The sequence below is a fragment of the Lentinus tigrinus genome (assembly GCF_003813185.1).
Source record: "Lentinus tigrinus ALCF2SS1-7 unplaced genomic scaffold L226scaffold_1, whole genome shotgun sequence".
Taxonomy (NCBI): Eukaryota; Fungi; Basidiomycota; class Agaricomycetes; order Polyporales; family Polyporaceae; genus Lentinus; species Lentinus tigrinus.
This window is the reverse complement of record NW_027137910.1, coordinates 3,286,451-3,311,610: the sequence shown is the minus strand read 5'-3', so window position 1 is coordinate 3,311,610 and position 25,160 is coordinate 3,286,451. Positions and strand designations below refer to the sequence as shown.

The window sequence follows — 25,160 nt, the reverse complement described above, 5'->3', positions numbered from 1 at the left end:
CCGTTTCGTAGACCCCTTTCGAGTTGGCCGAGCCTGCCAGAGGTCGGTGCCAGTAGCACGCCACGCACGAGCAATACACAACGCGGCTTCCTTTTCCGCACGTCAATGAAGCTCGAGAAGAGGGTCAAATCCCGGTCTTACCTTGTACCCTCCTCCGCAGGCTCAGCTCAGCGCTGCAGAGCCAAATTTACTGGACCAACCGTCGTTCGCGGCAAACGCTGCCTGCCGTCGAAGACGAGGTCATCGTGCATGATCCGAGACTGACTGACTGACTCAGAGCAGTAGTGGCTTCGGAAAGAGAAAACTTACAACGAAGGTTTCGAATGTGACGCTCATGCCCGCGAAGGTAGCACTGTGACCGCATTGGGGGGAGGGGGGGACGTGAGAGACGCTGAGACGCTGAGACGCGCACCCTCCTGAGCCAGGTCCGGGAGTCTGGAGGAGGCCTAGGTTCGTGTCGTGTCCATCTTGCAGCCATAGGCCAAGACCCGGACACGGCGGGGGCACCTTCTTCTGTCGGAGTGGCGGAGAGCGCGCTTGCAGTCGGAGCCGACGAGTTTCTCCGCATCCGCGCAACGTTCCCGAACCTCCGATGCAAGTTCGCCGGCGAAGCTGTCACGGACACACAGCACCAATCATAATCAGCCGTATTATGTAGAGATATCAGCCGTGGGTGTTCCCATACAGTATGGCCGGCGCAGGCGCGAAACGAGGCAGGGCCCCGGCGCTGTGGGAATACGGGGTCGCCGACGGCCGCCACGAGTCCGCCAACCGAGAAGGTCGAATCCAGAAGGAGCGAGCCTCGGATACTGCAAATGGTTAATACGACGTCCCGGAAGAACTGGGTGGAAGGAACCTGCAAGGTCCAACTTACCACATCGTCCGAAGCGGGCGCAGTGCGGGCCCTGGGGCTGTTCACGCGCACCGGTGGCGTTTTCTTCCCACTGGGAGAAATTGAATGCCTGCGCGACGAACGCTGCGAAGCTCATTGTCGAATATGTTCCATCTTGGCGCAGCACTGGGGAAGAATATCAGAAGACACGAAGTTGCAAATAACAAATGGGTTTCCCGAACCATGGCGGGAGAAGTTCGTGGCAGCTGCGAAGCGAGAAGACCGAGCGATACGGCGCGGTTACGCATGCTCGGAGGTGAAAAGAAACCATAACGAGACGTCGGACAGGTCAAAGCAGTCGCGCGATTGCCCGCGTACGAGCTCGAGCGGAAGAAGACTGATGGCTATCGGAAAGGACGTGGGCGCACCTGCCGCTGAGAAAGTGCTATCCGCCATACCAGCGGAGTTCGTCAATGCGGCGTGGGCGGCGATGGACTGTACGGGAGATAGCACAACATGCGTGCTGGCAGTGACTCCCAGTCAGCGCGATGTCCGGGAGAGAAGCAGTGTAAGGATAGATTGTTGAGCGTTGCTATTGGTCTGCAGTGGGGCGCAATTAGGCCCTCCATCACCAAGGGAGCGTGAAATGAAGCAGGATTGCATTCGGGGCCATAGAGAGGGCCTGGGCCCAACGAAACAAGTGTTATGAGACGAATATATCAGCTGCAATTAGTGCTTAGCTACTCACCCGGAAACCCTGGTGACCCACCTGAGTACTCGTTGCTGAGGCAGCACAAGGTGCTCATGTGCGACAACGTCGGCCCGATCACTAGTGCGAAGCCGGGAGGCCGAGGAAGAGAGCGAAGCCGGACGGGACGTAAGAACGTAGCAGGGTGTAGCTGCTATCCCAGTATGGCTGTCGCTAACAACGGCGAACTCGTGGCAATAGCATCGCGCTTCTCGTAGGGTATTCTGGACGCGAATGTCGCAACCTATTGCCAGTCAGCACGCTGACAACCACAAACTCGAAGTTTGAGCAAAGGGGGAAGCTGGAGAAGGCATTGCGTCTGCCGCGGGGACCTTGGAAGCGCGCAGGTCAAGAGCCCGATCGGCTGGTATGCAGGGGCGTGTCGTCGGGTCGGGAGCGAAATAGTCATAGGGCCATGCTCCGCGGACGCAGGGCCCTACCGCGCACGTTCGCCAACGGGGTCCGCCTCAGCGTCCACGACGATACGGGGGCTTGTCGGGAAAGCTGCGAGCCTGCGAGCATTGGCACTATGCCGTTGTGGCGCACCCGAATTTCCCAAACGCGGCAAGCACTAGCTCCTCCACCAGGTTCAGGCTGTGCACGGCGAGCCACGGGTCCGAATGATGCGACATGGCAACCTTCGTCGTCCAGCAGCATCGCGCCCGACAAATGGCGGAACAATCCCTGTACGCACAGAGGCGTCAAGGGTCAGGCAGCAGGCTCACGGGAGTCAAGGGGCAGTGACGCACCCGCGACATTGTGTAAACGACAGCCTACAGGGAAGGCTGCAAAGGACACGCGTACCTGCGCTCGCGGGGTTTGCGCGAACTTCGAAGCTCGAGGGCGTATTACGCTCCCTCGCGCGAAGGCCGGATATTGAGCTCGAGCTGTCACTCGGGACGTCGACTGGGTGCGTTCCTGAGCTCGATATGTCGCGCCGGCCCACCACTGGTTCTGATGACGCGAGGATCATCACCGCCGACAGCAGGCGCGAACCTCAAGAGTCGATGGCACTGGCTCCGCGTCCGATCGCATGCACGCCCGCGAATACGTACGTGCGCAAACGTGCGCGCTGGCAGCGCCATCGTCCGGTCAATGATTATGTTGTCCAGGCCACTGCCAACGTGTGCATGTGAGTGCTACATGCGTCGGTTACCTGCAAATTCTTAGATCCCCGTCCACTCGTTTATCACCACCGCCAGGCTCGCATCTCCTCCCGCGACGCACCAGTGTCTAGCCGGCGTGACCGGGAGAGCCTCAGCCCGAGGCGCTGGACGAGCCATGCAACCGAGCTGAGACGTCAACGCAGCTCCGTCACATCCGAAGGGGGAATGGTGTCTGGTAAGAAAGGTGCTGCGCCGGGCATGCTGGAGAAGTGCGGCATGAGGGATGAGTGCGGCGTATCGAATGGGGAGAATGCTAACCTTGAGACGGCGCGCCGACATGGCGGATTGGTTTGCTGTTGTGCCGGTTTTGGGCGCGGCCAGCGGCGCAGCGCCTCGGGCGGGGAACGGCGAAGAGACAGACGGCAACTCCGAGCTCAGTACAAGTGTCGTATTCGAGACGTAATGGTTGCGAAAATCAGGCCGGCCATACAGTAACCAGGCGGGATTCAACCCCGCTTGCCGCAAGCCGATAACAATTAAGGAACGTTAGTGGAGCCAGCTGGCTGCTGTACCGAGCGGCGACGGGACGAGGGACACCCCAACGTCAACGAGCAGCGGGGAGGGCAGGCAGCGTCTGACGAAGGCGACGGGAGAAGGCAGCGGGGCGGACACAACCTGGCTGACGTGGTTGTGGTTGTGGTTGAAGCGAGGAATCGGAGCGAACGAGCTGAGGGCGATGCCGCCGCGACGGCGATCTAGTAGATCTCACGGAAAACACCGTGAGAAGGTGCGCGGGAGGTGTTTGCGCCAATGTCAGTGCCAAAGAGTCGTGTTCGCGAGGATCCAACTGATCTTCTCGGGGGGGCAGACGCAGAACCCCTTAGCTGGAGTTCCACTATAGACCGTTATGTTTAAAACATATGCTGGGGATCGCGTCGTGGGCGCCCGCCCCTTGGTCCGTAATTACACCGCGTCTGTTAATAAGAAATAAGACGCTCGGCCCAACGAAGATACGCGTGCACGTTCTTGCTGGCGGGTGGACATGGTGGTGCGAAGAAGGGATACACGACGATGGATCGAATGCCGGCAGCAAACTTTGTGCGAACCATAAAGGCGGAGAGTTTGCTGAGTTTGTTCATGCGCAGTGCAATAGGGTGAAGGTCGTCGGCTCGGAGGAGAATAGAAGAAGGTCATTGATCAACTGGCATGCAATTGCATGGCAGATACATAGACAGAAGGTGAATACATATTCGATGACCGAGGCGCAGTCATGGCAGCGTGGCGGTGTCACTACTGTATTACCTGAGAGATGCGCGTGCCGGAGTCCTGAGCACGGCTGGGAGCGGAAGAGAGGATAGAGGATCATACGACGGGCGACCGGGAGAGAGGAACAGAGTTACAGGGTGCAATTGCAATATAAGGTCGATATCGCGGAGATAAATTGGAAGCCTTCAAACATGGGCGATGGGGCCCAGGGAGGCGGGATGCAGGGTCCGTGCAGACTATACGGTGGTTGGATATTGACGGCGCAGCGCGCAACTGCTGCTGGCGGCAGTGGGGGACAGGCCGCCGGACGGGCGGCACTATGTACAGTACTTAGCAGTTAGTTACGACAGAGAGTTAATATTACATGACGACAGTGGCAGCTCGCGTGGGACGAGGCACGTTTACAAGAAGAGAAGGCAAGGTCCGAGCAGGAGAGGACGCAATAGACAGGCGTGGGGATAGAGCGCGAAGATAGGCGGAGGAAGGTGGTCGGAGCTGGGACGAGAGCTGAGCAGACGGGCGCGAGGAGGCGGTGAGAGAAGACGGCGGAGAAGCGTTGAGGACTTGGCGAATGCGAGAAGGGGGCGGGGGAGGATCAGAGAGTGGGAGATACGGCAGAAGACAAGAATAGCGACATGTCCGAATCCGGCGACGGGGACTTGGGCAGCCGCGGGCGAGCGGGAGCGTGCAAGGGCGAGCCCTCCCGTGCAGAACGTCCGAAGGCTGGGTGTCGCACTGGGTGGGGATGCGCAGGCGCAGATGCAGGCGAGCACGACGACGCACGCCCCGCGGGCTCCGAGACTGGCACAGGCAGCTCCGGGACTGGGCAGGCTGCAGCTCGCTCGCTCGACGCTCGTGGCGGCGTGGCTGCCATCTCCCGCTTGCCATTCTGGGACGCATGCCGATCAAGATCCCGGGGCGTGACGCGTGACAGGGTGGTCGATGCAAACTCAGCGTGTCACTCCGCGGTCGCGTTCTGCTCGTCTTCTCTCCGCTGCCCAACAGACGCCACGGTCCAATTCGAAGCGATAAAAGTGCCCCAGTCCCGACAGCCATGTCCGCCCTCACCCGCCCCGCCTAGCCCCCGCGTCCCCGACGCCCATGGCGTACTACTCCCAGCATGCCTCCCTCTTCTGCTCTCGTCTCCCCCATGACGTGATTCTCGCCATCGCATTCGAGCTGGCCACCATCGACCCCCTCGGTCCCCCGCGGCACCTGCCTCCGCTCCTCCTCACATGCAAGTATCTCGCCGACATCTTGTCCACACATCGCAAGGCCCTGTATGCAAGGATCTTTCGCGCAACCTTCGACACCGCCGCCGCCTTCCGTAGGCTCGGTGCTGCCCGACTCACCAACTCCGCACTCGCATTCCAGCTTGTCAAGCAGACCCTTGCCCTCAAGCGTCTCAAGCATGGTAACCTCGACTCCGAGAACCTCCTCAGCGACCTCTGGACCGCGTACCTCATGTTCATCGAGAACGACGGTCGCAACTACCGCCATCTCGTGCACTACGCCCGCATCCACTCCCTGGTCGACCATTACATGGAGAATCGACTCTGGGCACACCGCATGCACTCCGGCACCGGCTGGCCGCTTGACATCACTCCAAATGCCCTCGTAGTTTGGCTACTGTGGTTTACCATGACTCCAGGTGCGTCATATCCCTTAGATGGGTTTAGTTCCCCACCGGACATATTTCCTTCCCAGAGCGCCTCCAAGCAATGATCCCAGACCGGCGCGGACGTTTTATGGATCTTCTCCGTCCCTTTGCGGTCGCATCCCTCCAGTACTCTCCCTTCTTTGCCCCGGACAACCACTACGACTTCCCCATCCACAGCTCCCTGCGGGACAACAGCCAGTTCCCGGAAGGGACCGCTTTCGCCTACTTTCCTCAGTACCGCGAGCCGTCCATGGTCATGGAACGTGTCATCCACTACGGTCAGCAGCTGACTATCATGTCGCCGTCAGTCGGTCTCGGAGGGAAACTGTCCTTCCTCATGCTCGCAGAAGCTGTCCCATACGACCCTCCTTCTGTGCTTCCGATCGACCGTGCCCATGCGGACCCTGCGGATGGCGTCCGCCCCACACAGGCGGACTTCATTGAGTGGGCGTCGATCCGCGGCGTTCAACTGTATGAGCCTGGTGCATGGGACTCCCTAGACGCCCTCTCACCCGAGCAACAACGCCTTGAGAACGCCTCCTCGGGGCGCAAGCAGCTCGTGTCGGCTAGCTCCAGGTTTGACAACGACTGGAACCGACTCATAGGCTGCATTGACCCGTACCGCGATCATCCGCTCAAGGGCGTGGCGTACACGTTTGGCTCTATTGCAGGGATGTTTGCCGGGCGGATGCAGGTACGCCGTTTTGCGTGATCGTCTCTGCCTCTGTCGGACAAGCTCTAACTTCCCGCCTCAGATTCCCGAGTTTTTCAGGTACCGGGACATGATCAACGAGACGAACATGCCTGAGCTTGCGGAGTTCCCCTCGCTAGCGGAAGTCCCCGTGTACGTCCTCTTCCGCGAGCACCACTGCGTCTCCCCGACTGTTCCTGTTCCTACCGGCGGAAGTAAACCTGGCTTCGATGACGGCGTCCTCAATGCCTACTTGCCGAAGACGTTCGACTATCAGCATGTGGGCAACCAACTCCGCATCACCGTCCCGGGCGTGCTTAACCAGCCTACGCGCTACGATGACTACGTCGAGGGTAGGCCCAGCACCCATGACCCCTCGAAGTGCCGAACATGCAAGATGCACGCCTACCGTGAAGAGGTCGAGCTCCGTGAGCGCGTCGCGGCTCGCACCAAGGCTACGGAGATGGAGTCATCCGCCGACGACGGTGTCCGTTCGGAATTCGAGGACGCTGTCGAGGACGACGAGGACGACGCTATGGAGGTCGAGACAACCTCCAGGCAACGGCGCAGCAGCGTGACCTCTGTGAGCTCGGAAGTATCTTACTTTTACGGCGACGAGAACGACCCCGACTCCGTCCTGCGCTCACGGGACATGATGCTCGAGTACGACCCGGACACGGAGGCCCTACTCGAGGAGATGATGAGCGAAGGCATGCCAGAGCACTACGACGACCCGTTCACCAGGGACTGCACCGGTGTGCAGGACATCATCATCACTGGCGAGGTGCGTCCGTTCCGCATGGCGCGCATAATGCTCGCTGTTGACGTCTTTTGCGCCTTGCGCCATCTAGACTCTCCCTCGTCACGGCGAAGCTTGGCACCACTATCGCTTCTACGGACGAGTGCGCCAGTGGGACGGCCTGATTGTCCTGCTCCGCGTGCCCGTCCACTTCCCTGCGGCTGGGAAGACGATATTCCGCGGCTACATGGTGGGAAACCGGAACTTCGTCGGCTCGTGGCGGTCGTACGCAGACAACATCGAGGCCATCCCCGTCGAGGGGCCGTTCGCGCTCAGCCGCATCGAGGAGCGCGGGCCTTCTGCCGCTGCTGCGCCACGCATCGCTATCGCTGAATCGACTGACGAGCCTGCCCCAGTCGAGAGCTTGTAAGTCTAATGCCTCTGCCTCAATCAAGAATTCTATGTACGAGTATCTACGGTTTCTTTTTCTTTCTCTCTCCTGGGTCGGACAATCCCACGCATCGTGTTCTGGGCATCGCATCGCTATCTTTACTGCTAGGTGTATCATATCTCGTATACTTTAAGTACTCACCATGGACGATATCAGCATCACTACATAGATTCGGACAACGCCTGCCTGTCTGTTCTGCGGCTATACTTACTATACTATGCATCGCGCCTCGATACCCCGCACCCACTCCTAAGTACCAAGTATCGTACTCGTACTAGTCACACTCGTCCCTCCTGTCTCTGTATGCCACGTCACTAGTTCAAACATGTTGACTGTGTTTTGTGTCGCTGTGTGTTCGAGTGTTCGAGGAGGTGCTGACAAATGTTGATGCACATTGTACGCACTCGCACTCGCGGGACCTCGCGGGACGCGATCTTCATTCCCTTTTATGAGCTCTCGCCACTTTCATTTCCGGCACTCCACGGGACCCATACATCATGCATGTGCGCCCCCTGTGCATCGCTTGCTGTCGCGGTCGCGCGCCGCCGCGGCCGCGGCGATCTCCATCGATGGCCAGCCTTGGCCCTTGTTTTCGAAGTCGAAATTGATGTCGATGTCGATGTCGCTGACAGCCCGCCGTTCGCGCAGGTCACGACATGCACATGTCGGAGCGTGCATGACGTTCTGGGAGTCCAGTATGTCAATGACGTGCATGCCATGCGGCGGTGAATCAGTGATGCGCTCTCTCCGCGCACTCGCAGCGTGCTATGATATGGGTGCCAGCTGTTCCAGTGTCCACCGTCCCAGTGTCCCTGTGACGTGCATGACGCTGCCGAGCGTTCGCGCTTCGTGATGCGCCGGTTTGCTGGCTCGGGGTACATCGCCGTCGTGTCATGACTTATGAGGTTCGTCAGAATCGTCACGGCGGATGCGCCGGGGTGCACCGACATCCCTGGCTGCACGCGGACTGTCACCGGTTCACCCCAATCCGAGATGTGGTGCTGCTACGTGCTACTGTATACTAGGTTCGCGGCAGACGTCCGCACACCCAACCTTCCATCCTGCCTCGCTCAGGTTCCAACGTAACGCGTTCACAGCGCTCAGCCACCGTCGACGGAACACGCTGCACAGCGAGCTCGAGCCTGACCTGGCCACGATGGCTGATAAATCGATAACTGCTCCCGTCGATCGCTGCGATCGCGACCCTCGAGGCACTTCAGCTGTACATAAGCCTACCTATACTTATCTCCAACTTGGACTCGGGCAGTGGACGGTAGACACGGCGTGTTGATGATGATGGTATACTTATCTGGCCGGGCCGCGGCAGGGCGGCACCCACGAGTCGGTGTCGCGGGAGGAGAAGTCCGCAGGCACGCATACACACACGCGGGGAGTCACTGGGTTCAGAATCACTGACAATTGTACGCTGCCGTCCTAGCTTGTGCTCATGCACATCCCACCCCAAACCGCGCCGGCTAGCGGTCGACGCACCGTGACGATGGCGACTACAAGAACGGGACCCGCGCCCGGCCCGGAGAGGAGCTCGAGCATCGTCGTCAGCCGCGACATGCAGCAGCATATGCATATGCATATGGACACGGGAGCGAACATCGTCGACAGCAATATGAACGCGAACATGACATTCAACATGGACATGAACGCAACCGCAGCGCCGAACGACAACGACAACGTTGCGAGCCAGGACGCGGGGGAGCGCCTCGTGAAGATCTACGCCGGAAAGCTGTTCGACCCGTACACGCTGCAGCTGCTGCCCCAGCGCGTGGTCACGGTCTCGCAGGACTCGGGGCTCGTCCTCGACGTGCAGCCGTACTCCGGAGACCAGCTCCACGCCGTGGACTTTGCTAGGGATGACGCTGTCGACCTTAGGGGGGCGACCGTCCTCCCCGGATTGGTCGACGCGCACGTGCACAGTGAGTCTCTGGATGGATGCACATATACAGTACGAGAGTACACGACCGCCGGGTGGGCGTCCTCGCGCAGTCGAGGCTCCCCTGTTTGTGGCGTTGTCGTGTGATCCCGTTTGGACGGACGTCGAGCGGGGTGGTGGTGGTGTGGACATGAGTTTGAGCGACGGGCTGACGCTGACGCGACCCTGCAGTGTTCCTCCACCCGTATGCGGAAACCACATGGGAGGACCAGTTGACAAAGGAGAGCCTCGTCGAACGCACCGTGCGGGCCACTGTTCATGCCAAGCAGACATTAATGGCGGGGTACACCGCAGTACGGTGCGTGCACGGCCGCATTCACATTGTACCGCTCGTTGCAGAACTCTGTTTCTGTTCCGCACAACGTACGCCCGTGAGAAGAGTATGACGTCTCTGACCCCTGCGTGTTGCTTCGCATCCAGAGACCTAGGAACAGAAGGCGCAGAAGACGCGGACGTGCAGCTCAGGAAGTGCTTGTCTGGTCCGAACCCGCTGATTCCGGGCCCCCGATATTTCTGCGCCAACAGGGCTATCATCACTAGCGGGACCTATGGTGCGTGCGCCCAGCCACGAGACACGGTTGGGTTCTGACCTAGACCCTCCGGATAGGTCCGAAGAGCAACCTGCACTTGCTCCAGGACGGCGTCGAGGGCGTGACCGGAGCCCAGTTCGTCGATGGCGAAGCAGAGTGCATCAAGGCGGTGCGCAAGCAGGTCGGAGCAGGCGCAGACTGGATCAAGGTAGCGGCGATCCTGCACAGTCGGTCCGGGGTCACTGACATTTGACATTTGATGGCATGTTGCCCAGGTCTACGCAGGTCAGTTCACGACGCGTACATCGTGAGGTCCGGTATGAAGGGATACTCACTGCGATTCACTATCCGCATGGATTTTGAGTTTAGACTACCGGCCGCGCACCCGCATGGCGGACGTCAATAAGAAGATCGCCGCGGCCTCTATACAGACGTTCTCGAATAGCGAGCTCAAGACGCTGACGGCTACTGCCCGGCAGTTAGGCGTGAAGGTCGTGGCGCACGCGCACACCTGGCGTGCGGAGCTTTTGCCAGAGAACGGCGGCTTCGACACGATCGAGCATGGAAATGAGATGGCGGACGCCCTCGTGGCGTCCGTCGCAAAGTCTAATGTCATTTGGGTCCCCACTCTGTCCGTCAACTACGCGACTGACGCCGCAAAGCTCCCGGGAGGGAGGTGGGACGTGGCGGCCCGGACGTTTCAGAAGGCGTTGCAGAAGGGGGTGACGAAGATCGCATGTGGTGGCGACACGGGGACGTTCCCTCATGGGGACAACGCCTTGGAGATGAAACTGATGGTGCAGCTGGGGGCTGACTGGCGACATGTCCTGCGCTGGGCGACGTTCGGCGGCTGGGAGGCGATCCGGAGCATGGCTTGGGAGGGCAGAGAAGGGGCAGAGAGGTTAGCGCGGGTGGCGGAGTTGCAAGAGGACGCGCGCGTGGTCGGTGACAACGAGGTTCCGTTCGGTGCGATTAGGAGGGGGTTTGCCGCGGATATTGTGGCGACGAGCGGGGACCTGGAGAAGGACTTTGCGTCTGCGGTCGACAAGTCGAGCATCGTGTTCGTCATGAAAGGCGGGAAAGTCTTCAAACGGGGCGGCAGGGAAGTGGTCACGGTGTAATCGGAAAATTTGTAGCATGGGAATCCAGCCTGTAACGCATGGATGGTAGACAAGCTCGCCGCTAGAGATGCCCGGCTGAAACCCCAACACGGTCCTCCGCCTTCTGTGGTGCTGACAGTGGGTTTGAACTCTCGTACACCACCCTTCTCGCTTACGCGGCGGAGATGGATGAGCGGTCACAGTGCTTGATGGGTGTGCAGGGACTTCTGGCTGTGGGCGTACGGCGTGGTCATGATAGTGGTGGCGGAACAGGGAGCGTCACCCTAGATCAGCCCTTGTCCCTTGATTGACCAAAGCATAAGTCAAGCCCCAAACAGCGAGCGCGTCCAGGCCTCCTGTCGCAGAAGAGTGATATTGCGTTAAGTTCTCAATGTCGCCGATACGTCTGGCGTCAGGCTTCGCACCTTCCATGAAGTAAGTCACGGGCGCGCCGCAGCTGCTTCCGGTCCCGTTCGGGTAGCGCGTCGCCAGCGGCGGTGGCTTCTTGTTCCCATTTCGTGCGATCATGTCTAGAAGGTGGCAGCGCAGAAGATAAGCGACTACGTACGGTAAACGTAGTCTGTATGTCAGGAACCGAGGGTAGGGAAGATGCGCACCGCAGAATCAAGCTGATGACCGGTGTTCTCCAGACTGCAGGGTCTGTGTTGCGGATTGCGTCATTGGTCAGGTTACGGGAGGAATGCATTTCTTCTCAACGCCTTGTTCTCAGCGATTGACGGGGCGCCCGCCAGAAAGCACATATATGGCGACGGCCATGAGGTCTGCCTCCAGCGAACCGCCTGATGCCATAAGTAGTCGAAAGCATACCTGAGCGCACTCGCCACCAGCTGAGCATCTGTATGCACCAGGAACAAGGAGTTGGCTCGGTTTCTCGCGTCTGGGCGGCGGCAGGAACAGTCTCATCAGAAGAGTCAACTGCAAATTGTTGGGAGCCTGAGGCAGCAGCATCAGATATGGGAAAGTGAAACCATATGCTTTGGCTCGGGACCAACTAGCATATGAAGCGGCGTCCCGACCTCAAACCCCAGAATCTTCGGCACGGAGCGCCGGGAGAACCACGGGTGGTGCCAGGCTAGAGAACCATGGGAGCAGATGAATCAAGAAGTCAGCGGGAGTAGGCAAACACGATGATTATACCTCACCATAGAAATGGTCTAGCCACGGCCGGACTTTTTCCATTATGCACTCGGTTCTGGAGAGCACAGAACCGTCCAGAATTAGCATTAATACGTCCGCCAGGGCGTTGCGGGAGCCTCCGAAAACCCGACCGAGCATCGGCATGTTCGGCATCTGCCATACGCGCCGTTAAAAGGTCAATTACATGGCAATGATAGATTGCTTCTGCTCCTTGGGACCTACACATTCTGGCACCATGGAAATTGCTCATCAGGTCTTCAGGATCCAGCAGTGCCGTTCCACACTCCAGCGCAAACGTAGCGGTGTGGAGAGATTTCTCGTAAGCTGGGTAACCGCCAGAAATAAGGGAATATGATGTGGTCGAGCTGTCCGGATGGCGACAAGGAAGGTTAGATCAGCACAACGGAGCAGCACGTTCGTACGTACACTGGCTGCTGATGCGTCTCTTCGTTCGAGGCCCAGCCGCAGGGCGGGGTGTCGCCGCTTCTGGCACCGTTATGCGGATTTCTAGTGTCCTATGCGCTGCGCCCAGCCGTCTTGACGGCGACGTCGGAGAAGGCCATGAATGACATTGTCAGTCTGGGAATTTGCGGCACAATATTCATGCGCAGTCGCCAGCACGACGATCAACAGAGGAAGACGCACACTGCCTCCATACTACCCGATAGCGTCCTGTCGCTGTTGAAGGTCACGTCTCCGAAAAATGCCAATCGCACCGACAAAAAATAAGACGGTCCCATGGTGGAGATGGTTCTTGAAGCCCAATGGGCATATCGGAAGCCGGCTCATGTCCTTTTGACTCTCGGTTGTGAAAGTGCTGATAGAAGACCAGAAAATCGACGAACACACGATGTTGTCTGCGCGGAACAGACGTCGTGTTCAAGAAGACGCGGTAAAGCACTGCAGTCAAAGACGTCCGGTTCGGTCCGATGCCCCGAAATCAAGACCGTGCGAACCTCCACGAATTTTTCTTTCTCGTCCACCAGCGCCTCCAAACTCGTTCCTCCAGCGACGACCACCCTCTGCTGTCGCCGCCCGACGTCCATGTCAATACCACTGTCTTCTGCCACGTTGCGCTGAGTGTCCATGATCCCATTGTTTCGTCTTGCCAAGCTACTCAGTTGTTTTATTCAAGCAATCCCCTTTCCAAATGCTATATGACGTGAGTTCTGTCAAACCAACTTCTGGGATTCCTCGTGCGCATTTACGGTGCGCCGTGCGGCACCCACGTACCAAGTCAAGACCCTGCACGGTTTTCCTACGTGTTGTGTCTGTTACGGTCGTGGAAGATGAACGCTTGCCGACGACCCTGCCTCTAGGCCTCGTCATGAGGTCGAGGGGACCACAGGGTTCCGGCCGAGCCTCGTCCCAGTAGAGTTGAGGGCAACCCTGGCATTCATGCCACTTCTCTTGGTCGTTCTCGTAGTTCTGGGACACACATTCCCGTCCACGCCCTGTCCTGTACCTTGCTTCTGTATCACCCAATGGCACTCGTCTGCTTCCTGTGCCGCAGCTGCGTTCCTGTGTGAACGCGCGAGGAACGTTAACCCTTGAACTTGTTACATTGACAGCGAGGGCAAACGTCAGGTGAGCATTACGTGAAGGAAACAGGGTCGATGTCACGCTCGCCATGACCACCCTCCCTTGTCTCGGGCATCCAACCACCGAACATAGGCCACGCAGAAGCCAGAAGCGAGAAGAAGTGCCCCATCGTAGACAGCCACGTCGTTGTAGCGGGTTCGCAGCGCGTCCATGGTGAACATCTTGCTGCTTCCTGCGCCACGCTGGTGACTTCCCAGTATGACGCCAGCTATGGGAGCACCGAAGAGCGCACCGAGACCACGGATGAAGTAGATGAACCCGTTCACGCTCGAGTAGTTCTGGACGCCGTATACTTCCGTGATCGTGGTCGGTAGGAGCGCGTTATACCCGCCGGCCCAGATCCCATACAATACGGTGAACGCGATAAAGCGTCCGCGATCGGAATCGTACCAAAGGGCGAATACCGTGACCGCAGAGAAGAAGACCTGTAGGCAGCTGTGGGTCGGCGGAGACAATAGAACTCGAGGGTCGCAAGGTACGTACGCTCAGAACCATGGTGTTCTGCCGTCCGACGCGATCGGCGAGAATCCCCATCGCAATGCGTGCGACGCTGTTCACGGCGGTGTTGACCGCCAACAAAAGGGACCCCGTGGAGCTCGAATACGACAGGATCGAGATCGAGTAGGTCGTGAGGAAGTACACGGGGACTGTGTTCCCCGCCGCGAACAGGAACGCACCGACAGACTGGGGGTAGAGCGTAGGTTCAGTCAAATACAACTACGGCACCGGCAAGGTGGGTGATATGAGTGTCACAGTACACACCTGTAGGATGAACGTGCCGCGTTTGACAAGGGCCATGCTGACTCGCGTCCGCCCTGTAGCACCGGCGGCCGCCCCGTGTTTCTTGGTCAATACACTCGAGATCGGGATGCTCAGCACAAGGTTCCATAGCCCTAGTACCCGAAGGGCCCAGCGGATGCCAAGGCGGGCCAGGAGAGCATGGAAGACCGGCGATAGCACCAGTCCGCCCACTCCGGCTCCCGCAAGGACGATTCCCATTGCGGCTCCCCGGTTGCGGTCGAAGTATGCGGGCGTAAGGGACATCAACGGGAAGTAGTACATGCTCGAGCCGATGCCGTACAACAAGCCCTGCGTGAGGTACAGCTGCCAAAGCTGTATCGTGGGGTTAACGCTGCGGTTCGGAGGATCTCGGGATGCACGTACCTGCGTGCAGAAGCTCGCCAGGAAAATGCCAACGCTCATGATGAAGGCTCCGGACAGTGAGATGAGCTTCACGTTGTCTGTCTTGCCTATCATTGGGTTGACGAAGATGCTCCCGCTCCAAGTGAGACCACTTCCGATGGTCCCGACGAGGGAGACAAGGGCATCCTGCCCTTCCGCACCATGGATGTTGGTCTCAGGAGACGTGTAGAATTCCTAAAGTTAATCGGGTTAGCATGCAATGTAGTGCACCGGTGCATTTGTGTGGACGTGCCTGAAAGAGACCGTAAATGGAGTTAATCCCAATAACATGGAAGGTCATCATGAATCCTGCCAGAACGAGGAGACATTTGTAGGCTTGCGACGGTTCTGAAGTGGAATCATCCGCGCGGTCTGCGCCGTTTATATTGCCATTGATTCCTGCATCGTCCTCTGCTGGGTTGACACTGTGAACTTGGGACAAAGTGCGGAGAAGGATGTCTTGCCCAGGTCTATCCATCGTGCGACGGAATAACCGTGTTAGCGCCCGGTTCGGCCCAATGAGATACTAGCGCCTACTGGGCGCCCCCTCGCGCTTGCCGACAAGCACCTTCGCTCTAACTCTCACCGTCTCGCTGCAGCCTGCATCTGCTCGTGACTGCCTTGCATAACACCATGGCCGACGACCCACCGCAGAAGTTCCCGGCGTACAAGCTCGGAGAGTACACCGTCGTCGGGGAGATCGCAGAGGGAACGTTCGGGAAAGTGAAGAGTAAGCCTGCATGCTGCGTCCGTGCATTCCTAAGATCTCCCTCCGTCTTACCGGGCAATGGACAGTGGCCGTGCATACCGTGACCGGTCAGAAGGTCGCGATGAAGTTCATCTCGAAGCACGCTATCGCGAAGCACCGGACAAAGACGAGGGTCCAGCGCGAAGTTGAGTACATGCGCACGCTCAGGCACCCCCACATCATCAAGCTGTACGTGCCATGCTTCGTCGCGCGCAGATATGGCAAGCTGATCACTCGCCCAGGTACGAGGTCATCTCTACGCCGTCCGACATCATCATCGTGCTCGAGTACGCCGGCGGGGAGCTCTTCAACTACATCGTCGCGAACGGGCGGATGACCGAGCCCCAGGCGCGCCGGTTCTTCCAGCAGCTCATTTCCGGGATCGAGTACAGCCACCACCTGAAGATCGTGCACCGAGACCTCAAGCCCGAGAACGTGCTGCTTGACGACGACTTGAATGTCAAGATTGCGGATTTCGGCCTGTCGAACGAGATCAAGGACGGCGATTTCCTCAAGACAAGTTGCGGCAGCCCGAACTATGCTGCGCCCGAGGTCATCCGCGGTGGGCTGTACACGGGGCCGGAGATCGACGTCTGGAGTTGCGGGGTGATCCTGTACGTCATGCTTTGCGGGAGGTTACCGTTCGAGGACGACGATGTGCAGACACTGTTCTCCAAGATTAGCCGTACGTGCACCATGTTCCCTCATTCGCCCTGCCCGAATCGTGCTGAGTGTGCTCTCTAGAGGGCGTGTACCACCTGCCGTCCTATCTGTCGCCTGAGGCGAAGGGTCTGATCAATGGCATGCTCGCGGTCGACCCCGTCAAGCGCATCACCATCCCCGAGATTATGCAACACCCCTTTTACACCACCGATCTACCAAAGTATCTCAGTCCTATGCCACAGCAAGGTCCTGTCCTCGGGACGCTCTCTTCGCTGGTCGCGCCTCCGAAAGCCCTCGAATACGATTTCATCGAAGGTCTGGGACGCATTGAGGAGGAAGTTGTGGAAGAACTTGCATCGCGCATGGAAGGTGTCGACAAGGATGACGTTTGGGAGTGCCTACGGCGAGATGATGGCCCACAAGGAAATGCGGTCAAGGTGGCATACATGCTCCTGCGTGACAAGCGGCGCGCAGGACGGAATTGTAAGTGGGGCTGTGTTCGCTGGCGTGACTTGTCACTGAGTTCAGAATAGTGGCGGAATACGAGGAGCAGGAACGGGACGCCAAGTTGGCCGCTATGGACGTAAGCACACTCTGTTTCTGTCGAGGTTGCCATCACCGACGTCATACGCTTCCCAGCCGCGCCATCCTCTGTCTCCGAACGCCATGTCACCCGGAGGTGGGACAGACTTGGAAGAGAATCCGTTCGACTCTGAATTTAACGACTATGACGAGGATGACGATGACGGCCTCGACTTCTCGACGCCGCAGAACGAAGCGGAGAGCAACAATTTCGCGGTGCTCAACTCGTCGCTGCCTGAGCAGCTCCCGGAGCAGCACCACCTGCAGTCGTATGCTACCGCGAAACGAGCATGGCCGATGAAGGAGAAGAAGCAGCACCGGACAAAATGGCACTTCGGTATTCGGAGCAGATCTCCGCCCATGGAGGTTATGCTTGAGATCTACCGAACGCTGAAGACGCTGGGCATGGAGTGGAAGGAGAAGACTGATCTCGGTGGCCTCGGCGCCCTGCAGGAGAAGCGAGGAGGCGACCGCGCGAAGATCGAACGTGCAAGGGAGTACGATGGCTACGTCGACCTCCGCGCCGCGTCTTCGATCTACTTCATCGAGACGCGGGCTCGGGTACAAGATGTCGTGGTACGTGCGCAGAGTATATGCGGCCGAGAAAGACTAGCTGACTCGGGTGCACAGGTTCTCATGAACTTGCAGCTGTACATGGTCGATTCGATCAACTACCTCGTTGACTTCCACCACAAGAAGACGTACAAGGCTTCGTCCGAACCGGGCGCGGGAAAGTTCGACATGGCGAACCCGGATGCCAACCTGTCCGAGACAGCGTCGGAGTCGAGCCGCTCGGTTAAGGACCTGAGCCTTCGCGACGACGAGGTCGTCTCGCCGTACATCTTCATGGACGTCGCCTGTCGGCTGATCCTGGAGCTCGCTGGCGGCGGGGAGTAGATCGGATTGGCTCGTCGACCTAGACTGTTTGTGCTCTCTCGTGCGTGTTCGTGTCTTACGCTGTCTGCTGTGCTGTGCTTGCTTGTACTACTTATCTCGCTTGATCTGGTCAGAGGAGGCCGTCGGATGTAGCTCTTTGGATACCGTATAATGTATCGTTACCATGCATATGTCAAGGAGGAAGTAATGTGACTCCTTCTGTGGCTGAACTCTGCGACGTGCGTCTTCGGGTCGGCCTGTGAAGGACTTGGGGCAGCTCCCAATAGCGGTGTGGCGCTGCCCAGAGCGGACAGACGGTACGTGCACTCAAACCCAGTCGGGGCTAGCTTCTCGCAGATGTTCACCGCACTCCCTTCTCCAGCGCAGACTCCGGCCGCGAAGCGGTTACGGTAGCCTCATGGATATCAACAGAAAATGACGCGCCTTTTCCATCAAAGAACAAATGATCTTCCTTTGCGCTTCTCCCTGCGGCAGCGCGGGGCGCCTTCTCAGACTGGAGGACATGAATTTCATGAAACCGTCGATCGATTGAATTACTTTGGTGCCTTCATCGTCTCCCACCGCTCTCTCTCAGCCTGGCTCCGCGGAGAAGCCCTTGCGGGGTCGCTATATGCTCGCAGGCTCGAATACGCGAGGCGGGACGGATGAAGGTAATAGGGCCGGCTGCTCGAAACGACAGGCCAAGCAATGCAGCGGTTGCGGGAGGCTCTATGCACGAGCGCCGCTCCTCTCGGCGAACCATCTCTTCCACGCGAGTTCCACCAGTGGCTGTCAAACTCGACGTTCGGCACGTCCGGTATGTGACTTCTTACCAGAAACGGTCGCTCCTCCCTTCTGACAACAAGCGTGATAGGTCACGTCCTGTCGGCCCTCGCGGGCTCTGGCAGGTCACCACACGACTCTGATCGTTCTTGAGCGGCGTCTCCGCTGGCGTGCACAACGGCCGTTTGGCGCAGAGACGACCTGTCGGGCCTCAGAATATTAATGGGTGTTGCTTCGCTGGCATTTAGCAGTTGAGATTCGCAGGACGCGGGAAGAGGCCCCCAGTTGGCGGCGGAGAGCAGGGAACCGCACGAGGCTTCTCTCAGCCATTTAATCACGTTTATGTGACCATCGAGGAGGCCTTTCGAGCTTGGGCGGGAGACCCGCTCTCGCTGACAGCGTCCGTGTGAATGCTCAGAAAGACCCCGATATGGGTTGCGCATCCCCAAAACGAGCGCAGCGACTTGAACACCCTCCGGCACATCACCCGGGCATGGTTCATTCCTGCCGACGCACGTATATAAGCCGTCGCCGCGCTGGTGCGTCGCTCCTTCCATCCCCCATCCTCCCGCCTTCGCCAACCGACATGGAGCAGACCGCCTCTTCGCAGCCCTTCGTTCCCCTCTTCGACCCTCTCCCTTCTTCTCGGACGTCGGCCTCTTCCATCTGGGCTCCTCAGCCTCTGCCCTCCGACACCGCCTGGACAAAGGCTATCGACTCGTTCTCTCGATCCAGCTTCAGCGGTGCGCCTATGCCCGTCGGTATGCGTCCTACTGCCCACCGCTCGTCCTCCTACCCCACCCCTCAAAACAACGAAGATGTCTTCGGCCCAGTCGGCTTCGACCTCCAACGTCGTCGCGACGTCGGGGCGATTGGTGACGGCCGAAAAAAGCTCTCACCTACCTATGACGAGCTGGTGAGCTCCCTGATGCTGACTATATGCGCATACAACTCGACTGATGACCTATGCTCAGCACGTCGAGCAGTTGCTCCGATCGCTCAACCTGAACTCTCCAGGTCCGGTGCCACCCTTGCCCAGACTCAGGAGCGACTTGGCCCACTCTCCCACTTCTCCAGATCTATCGCCCATCTCTACCACCTCTGCTCTTCTCACTCCGACTGACCTCTCGCCTGCCAAGCAGTTCGACCAAAAGCTGCCCCCGACGTTCGACTTCAACGGCGCACTTCGGTCTAGCGACAGCAACTCCCTTCTATTCGAGACCGGGTACCGTCTGCAGGACGGTGTGCCTGGCTCGCAGGGGTTCTGGTCTTCTTCGCAGTCTCTTAGCCCCGACTCCGGTTATTTCCCCTCCTTCGAACCCTTCATTGATGCGCCGCACGCACCTGTCTCACGCGGCCAGCCCTTCGCGCCCCAGTCTCAGCTCGAGCGACGCCGTCTAGAGACGAACGTCCTTCCACAGTCTCTCCCTCCCCTCACCTGGGGTGGCCAACGCTACCGCACAACGTCAGAGTGGTTGAAGGCCGACGATGTCGCGGAACGTGGTCTCCAGTTCACCACGGACTCTACCTTCAGGACTAGTCAAGCTTCCCAGGCACCCTCTCAACCTCAGCGACAGGGCTCACAAGCTCACGAGGTAAGGGACTCATTGACTTCGTACCACGCATCCGGTGCTAAACGAACGTAACAGCCTATCAACTTCTTGTCGCTCTTGCATCCTTCGTCAGCTCCCCCTTACGATCTCTTCGTCGCTCGCATCATCAAGTCGTCCGACCAGCAGGCATCGATCTTCCTGCAACAGAAGCTGAAGGTTGCCGATGCTGAAGAACGCGGGAAGATTGTCGACGCTATCTGTGGCAAGGGTTTTGAGATGATGGCGCACAGGTGCGTGGTCCATCTGGAGCGTTCCCTGTCGCCCGTGGCTTAGATCCATCAAGGTTTGGGAACTGGGCCGTGCAACGGTGTCTCGAGGCTACGTCCAGTGTCGAGGAGAGGCGGAAGATTGTTGCTTGCATGCGGTTCGTCACGCTCGTCCTCTATTCCTATCTCGACTCGACTGAAACAAACTACCATAGGGGCCGTGTCGTCGAGTTAGCTACCAACTGCTACGGGTGCCATGTCCTCCAGAAGGCGTTGGACTGCGAAGAGGAGGTCCGCCTGCTCATCGTGTCCGAGCTTCTCCTAGGCGACCCGGCGCAGACGCTGGTTAACAAGCACGCATCCCACGTCTGGAGCAAGGTTTGTGGTCTACGTCGTTGTATGCGGGCGGTTGATTAAGCTTTAAGGCTCGTCTAGATCATGGAACTCAGCTGGACGCCTCCTGCCCCTCCTATATTCGCGTAGTACGTTCCAGCGGTTCATGGTGACGACCTCATTTTGACACATTTCTTAGCGTGAACAAGTCTCTCAAAGGCAAGTGGGCTTCATTGGCATGCCACGAGACGGGCTCGCTCGTCGTCCAGGTCAGTGGACGCAGGTGTTGACATGGGTGGACTTGGATCGTTGACTCTTTCCGACATCTGTAGCACGCGTTCGAGAACTTAGAAGACACTGCGAAGGATGGCATCGTCGACGAGATCCTGAACCAAGGGGCAATCGTGTTCGGCGAGGTCGCGAAGAACCAGTGGGGTTCCTATTGCATTCAGCACAGTATGTCCACCTTGGGTACTTGTCCTCAGCACCGTCATTGACTTCTCCACAGTCCTCGAGCACGGCTCTCCCCGTCATCGTGAGATGGCATTGGAGCACATACTCAGCGGCTTGCTTGAGTATGCCACGAACGAGCAGGGCATCAAGTCGATCACGAAGGCGTTGAAGGAGGGTGGCAAGGACACGCTGGACAGAATCATCAAGCGCATGTGCGAGCCCGCGAAGAGGTGCGTCTGCAGGTCATCCAGATATACTTCTGTTCCCTGACGAGTCTCCCGACAGTGCTCGCCGGGCGATGATCGTAGACCTCGCACTGTCTGTTACTGGTAGCCAGCTCATTGCCAGCGTCCTCCCGAACGTAAGCGTAATGTTATCCTTTCGCTATCTCGCCCGCGGCTCACTCTTGGTACCAGGCCGACAAGGATCAGCGGGCTCTCCTGTACGAGTCCATACGAGGACACATTGTCACTCTTCGCGGCTGCAAGACTGGTTCGAAGGTCATCTGGCTTTTGTACGTTCTCAATACAGTATATGGAGTCGTTCTGACTTGTTTCTTTCCAGCGACCGTATGGTACGCGCTATCACATCCTCGATTACCCACTGATTCTGACGCAGATTGTTGGCACAGCGTGCATACTATGGCTACTGAGAATCGTTCTAGACTGCAGCATATCATCCGCATATCTTCAGGCATATCTCAACATTGCAACTCGCTCCCCACAATCCTTTTCATTCTTGTCCCGCCGTCTCTGGCGTTTGCATCACGCTCCTTCCTCGCTCAGCCCGCTCGTTCGTTTTGCATCATCGCTCATTCACCAAACACCACCGCAGAGTCAACCAGTAAATCTTCGATACCGACAGTCCCCCATTATTGCATCTACATTTACGCAAGCATTCTTTCTTTATTGCTCCTTATTCACGCCATCTGCCCAACTCATCTGCCTGCACACGCCAGTCGTCGCTCTAGTGACTGTAATATGTATGTGTATTTCGTTCTACGCCGGCAAAGCCTGTGTTAGTATTTCGTTACCTGTCGATACAATGCCGCACATAGTGGTCGAATAGATGATATTGCGTACTCTCCCGACGCAAACCCCTATCACTTACTCGCGAAATGACACGACACCAAGCAACGTTCGGCGAGGCCAAGGCTTTCCACCGCATACACTCAACGACGCAACGCTAGAGATGCGACACTAGAACATGCATGCTGATAACGTCTTCAAGGCGAGCAAAGGTTACACACAGACGCCATTTAGCGTGGATGATAAAGTATCATTGTTTTGGAGAGTACTGCAGTCGGGTGCGCGTGAGTTTCGTTCGCGCACGAAGAGGGGGAGGATATACACACTCTATCACGTATGCAATGACGTCTCACGACGAGTAGAGCTCCTCCCTGATGTTGATGCCTGCACACGTCGTTGAGACGCGTTGGGGATGAACGTAACGAAAGGAACATACCAAGCTCCTCACGGAGAGGCTTGAGCTCATCAAGGTACGACTGGTACTGCTGCTTGTTCTCCACCTTCTCCTTGATGCCCTCAAAGACCCTGACGGCAGTCGCGTAGTCGTTCACGCGACGGGCAGCACGAACGGCAGCCTCGACGACGGCGGGGGCAGGAACGAGGTCGTGGGCGAAGCAGTTGTTCAGGCCACGCTGAACCTCGAAGAGATCCTGGGCCGACTGGAAGAAGTTGACGTAGCGCTCCGTGAAGGACTCGAACGTCTCCTGGCCGTGTGCGCTGGAGGAGGGGCGGGCGAACGCAGGGGCGACGCGGGTCGCGGCGGGGCGAGCGCGGAGGAGGGTGGAGGCGAGCTGGGCACGGAGCATCGTTGTGGAGGTAACGAGAGGAGAACGAGAAGGTGCTGCTCGACGGGCGGGACGATGTGGTCGTAAGAAAAGGCGGGCGGAGGGGGCACGACCGGGCGCGACTCAGCCGAGGCTCGACCCCATCACGCCAGCCGGTTCAGTCCGACTCACGCTCGCTCCATGCTGCGACCTCCGTTGCTGCATCGCTGCGTTCCGACCTCGAGCAGCCATCCAACGCAGACTGATCCAATGCATTTCTTGAATAATGTACGGCACGACGTTCTGTGCTGGCAATATTGCGGACGCGCTCGGTGGGTTAATTTTGTGCGGGGCGCCCGGCCGAGTGTGGTCCTGTTTGTGCGACTGGAGGGGCATATAAGCGGTCTTGGGCGCGCGCAGGCACTCACACCTCTGTCATCCCCAACACCAGCCACTCAACGCCAGCAAACCGCAAGAATGGATGACGGTACGTCCTCAGCATCCGCCGCCGCGACCTCGACAACCCCCGTTCCCCGTGTTCGGTCAATTTCTGCTTCGTCTTCGCATTCGGCACGTCCGCCCACCAGTTGGAACGCTCCGCGACAGCTATCATGCTTTTCGCCATAACTGCACGGTTTGGCAGCAGCCTTCAGCCCGCAGCTGACGACTCTCGACGTGCGACGAGCATCTCCGCTTCTCATATGCTTCACGGCGACTGTTCCCTGTTGGCTGAAGGCCTTCACTCCGCCGAGTAGCGTTTGCGCCCGTGTCAATGTCGACGTCGACGCGCCTTACTTCCGGTTTCGGCTTCGCCCAGAACGTCAGCTTCATGGTCGTTCGCGCGGACAATGCGACGGACCCTCCGCCCGTCGTCTAGTCCGTACCGACGTCACCCAAAGCCACGACACGCGTCGCGGTCCGTCATATTGCTTCGCCGCCCGCTTCCCTTCGTCGGTACGCACCTCGGCAGTGTGTCTCTCCTTCTGGTGGCGCGTCTTCTCTCTTTTCGTCGCCGTCGTCCCCCCAGCATCCCAGTCTTCGACGTCCAGTTGCACAACCTGACTTCGTTTCCACCCTTTCCCCTGTCCGTTCATCGTCTTCAGCCTGGCAGTCCCAAGATATGGCCCCTCCGTCAAACGGGGCCGGCATCAGCATCCCCACCAACGATGCGCCCATGTCCAACAGCGGTCCCAACGACGACCAGGCCTGGAACAATGGCGGACGTTCGCCCCGTGGCGGTGACCCCCCGCGCCGTTCAAGCAGGAGCAGGAGTCCTGGTCGGCCTGCCGAGAGGTGTGTGTACTGTTGCGGTACGCTGTGGCGTCGATGCTGACTGTGCTGCAGGGAAGGCGGCGGCAACAACCCTGGAAACAATTTGCATGTTTCCGGGCTAAGCCATAAGGTTGACACGCGTGACCTTGAGTCGGCCTTCGCGAAGGTTGGCCGGGTGAGTTCATTTGTTCGGTGCCGGCATATCACACCCGTGGCTGATTGTGAATGTAGGTCAAGAAGGCCCAGGTGATGTATGATCCTCATACGCGCGAGTCTCGCGGCTTTGGGTTTGTTACGATGGAGAGTGTCGAAGAGGCAGACGCCGCTATTACTGCGATGAATGGTACTGAACTCATGGGCAAGGCCATTTCAGTGGAAAAGGTATAGTGCATATTGCGTATTGCACCCAGTAGTGTCTCTGACGGTGTGGACAATAGGCGCGACGTGGCCGTGCGAGGACTCCCACCCCTGGTCGGTACTATGGTCCCCCGAAGAGAAACGAATGTGAGATGACAGTTTGCGATCCCTTATGCCGCGTTGCTGACACTTCTCCTAGTCGAGCGCCCTTACGACCCTCGGCCCTACGACAGCCGCTACTCTCGTGGTGGTGGTGGTGGCGGCGGCGGCGGAGGATACGACGAGTACCGCCGCCGTCCACGCTACGAGGACGACTACCGCGGCGGCGGAGGTCGCGACTACGACCGCGGCGGTTACGGTGGTGGCGGCCGTGACTATGACCGTGGTGGCTACGGCGGCAGCGGCGGCGGTGGACGCGACTACGACCGTGGCCGCTACGACGACCGCCGCTACTGAGCAATACTCCAAA

General features: G+C 58.5%; 8 protein-coding genes across 8 annotated transcripts; 4 read left to right on the top strand and 4 right to left on the bottom strand.

Annotated features, from left to right (window-relative positions):
• Nucleotides 1-73: 73 nt before the first annotated feature.
• L226DRAFT_39349 (uncharacterized protein) lies at nucleotides 74-1,004 on the bottom strand. Its single transcript, XM_067674506.1, has 4 exons — nucleotides 875-1,004; nucleotides 310-809; nucleotides 142-264; nucleotides 74-90 (listed from the first exon to the last, which is right to left on the bottom strand). Exons 1-3 carry the CDS (start codon nucleotides 877-879, stop codon nucleotides 188-190), a joined length of 582 nt encoding a protein of 193 aa, XP_067543429.1. The 5' UTR covers nucleotides 880-1,004; the 3' UTR covers nucleotides 74-90; nucleotides 142-187.
• Nucleotides 1,005-2,659, bottom strand: L226DRAFT_39348 (uncharacterized protein). The gene is made up of 4 exons (XM_067674505.1): nucleotides 2,385-2,659; nucleotides 1,602-1,824; nucleotides 1,261-1,514; nucleotides 1,005-1,018 (listed from the first exon to the last, which is right to left on the bottom strand). Exons 1-3 carry the CDS (start codon nucleotides 2,551-2,553, stop codon nucleotides 1,373-1,375), a joined length of 534 nt encoding a protein of 177 aa, XP_067543428.1. The 5' UTR covers nucleotides 2,554-2,659; the 3' UTR covers nucleotides 1,005-1,018; nucleotides 1,261-1,372.
• A 2,289-nt stretch (nucleotides 2,660-4,948) lies between these two features.
• On the top strand, nucleotides 4,949-11,176 carry L226DRAFT_498044 (uncharacterized protein). Its single transcript, XM_067677646.1, has 11 exons — nucleotides 4,949-5,603; nucleotides 5,660-6,306; nucleotides 6,368-7,087; nucleotides 7,155-7,468; nucleotides 7,947-8,081; nucleotides 9,042-9,424; nucleotides 9,613-9,739; nucleotides 9,862-9,992; nucleotides 10,049-10,179; nucleotides 10,247-10,256; nucleotides 10,341-11,176. Exons 1-11 carry the CDS (start codon nucleotides 5,054-5,056, stop codon nucleotides 11,090-11,092), a joined length of 3,900 nt encoding a protein of 1,299 aa, XP_067543427.1. The 5' UTR covers nucleotides 4,949-5,053; the 3' UTR covers nucleotides 11,093-11,176.
• Nucleotides 11,177-13,848: 2,672 nt separating this feature from the next.
• On the bottom strand, nucleotides 13,849-15,491 carry L226DRAFT_541927 (MFS general substrate transporter; the record flags this gene model as incomplete). The annotated part of the gene is made up of 5 exons (XM_067682098.1): nucleotides 13,849-14,256; nucleotides 14,315-14,515; nucleotides 14,636-14,944; nucleotides 14,996-15,208; nucleotides 15,267-15,491. The coding sequence occupies 5 exons, from the start codon at nucleotides 15,489-15,491 to the stop codon at nucleotides 13,849-13,851; spliced, it is 1,356 nt and encodes a 451-aa protein (XP_067543426.1).
• Nucleotides 15,492-15,646: 155 nt separating this feature from the next.
• L226DRAFT_565379 (CAMK/CAMKL/AMPK protein kinase) lies at nucleotides 15,647-17,903 on the top strand (the record flags this gene model as incomplete). The annotated part of the gene is made up of 7 exons (XM_067683793.1): nucleotides 15,647-15,743; nucleotides 15,809-15,950; nucleotides 16,004-16,446; nucleotides 16,506-16,907; nucleotides 16,958-17,007; nucleotides 17,064-17,582; nucleotides 17,637-17,903. 7 exons carry the CDS (start codon nucleotides 15,647-15,649, stop codon nucleotides 17,901-17,903), a joined length of 1,920 nt encoding a protein of 639 aa, XP_067543425.1.
• A 1,348-nt stretch (nucleotides 17,904-19,251) lies between these two features.
• Nucleotides 19,252-21,922, top strand: L226DRAFT_518726 (ARM repeat-containing protein; the record flags this gene model as incomplete). Its single annotated transcript, XM_067678558.1, has 12 exons — nucleotides 19,252-19,581; nucleotides 19,640-20,260; nucleotides 20,315-20,508; nucleotides 20,562-20,642; nucleotides 20,700-20,862; nucleotides 20,920-20,966; nucleotides 21,017-21,086; nucleotides 21,150-21,273; nucleotides 21,326-21,500; nucleotides 21,556-21,631; nucleotides 21,687-21,784; nucleotides 21,889-21,922. The coding sequence occupies 12 exons, from the start codon at nucleotides 19,252-19,254 to the stop codon at nucleotides 21,920-21,922; spliced, it is 2,013 nt and encodes a 670-aa protein (XP_067543424.1).
• A 259-nt stretch (nucleotides 21,923-22,181) lies between these two features.
• On the bottom strand, nucleotides 22,182-23,341 carry L226DRAFT_528976 (COX5A-domain-containing protein). Its single transcript, XM_067679503.1, has 3 exons — nucleotides 22,735-23,341; nucleotides 22,625-22,682; nucleotides 22,182-22,566 (listed from the first exon to the last, which is right to left on the bottom strand). Exons 1-2 carry the CDS (start codon nucleotides 23,102-23,104, stop codon nucleotides 22,648-22,650), a joined length of 405 nt encoding a protein of 134 aa, XP_067543423.1. The 5' UTR covers nucleotides 23,105-23,341; the 3' UTR covers nucleotides 22,182-22,566; nucleotides 22,625-22,647.
• An 841-nt stretch (nucleotides 23,342-24,182) lies between these two features.
• On the top strand, nucleotides 24,183-25,147 carry L226DRAFT_518724 (RNA-binding domain-containing protein; the record flags this gene model as incomplete). The annotated part of the gene is made up of 5 exons (XM_067678557.1): nucleotides 24,183-24,355; nucleotides 24,407-24,509; nucleotides 24,566-24,715; nucleotides 24,772-24,838; nucleotides 24,891-25,147. 5 exons carry the CDS (start codon nucleotides 24,183-24,185, stop codon nucleotides 25,145-25,147), a joined length of 750 nt encoding a protein of 249 aa, XP_067543422.1.
• Between the last annotated feature and the right edge of the window lie 13 nt (nucleotides 25,148-25,160).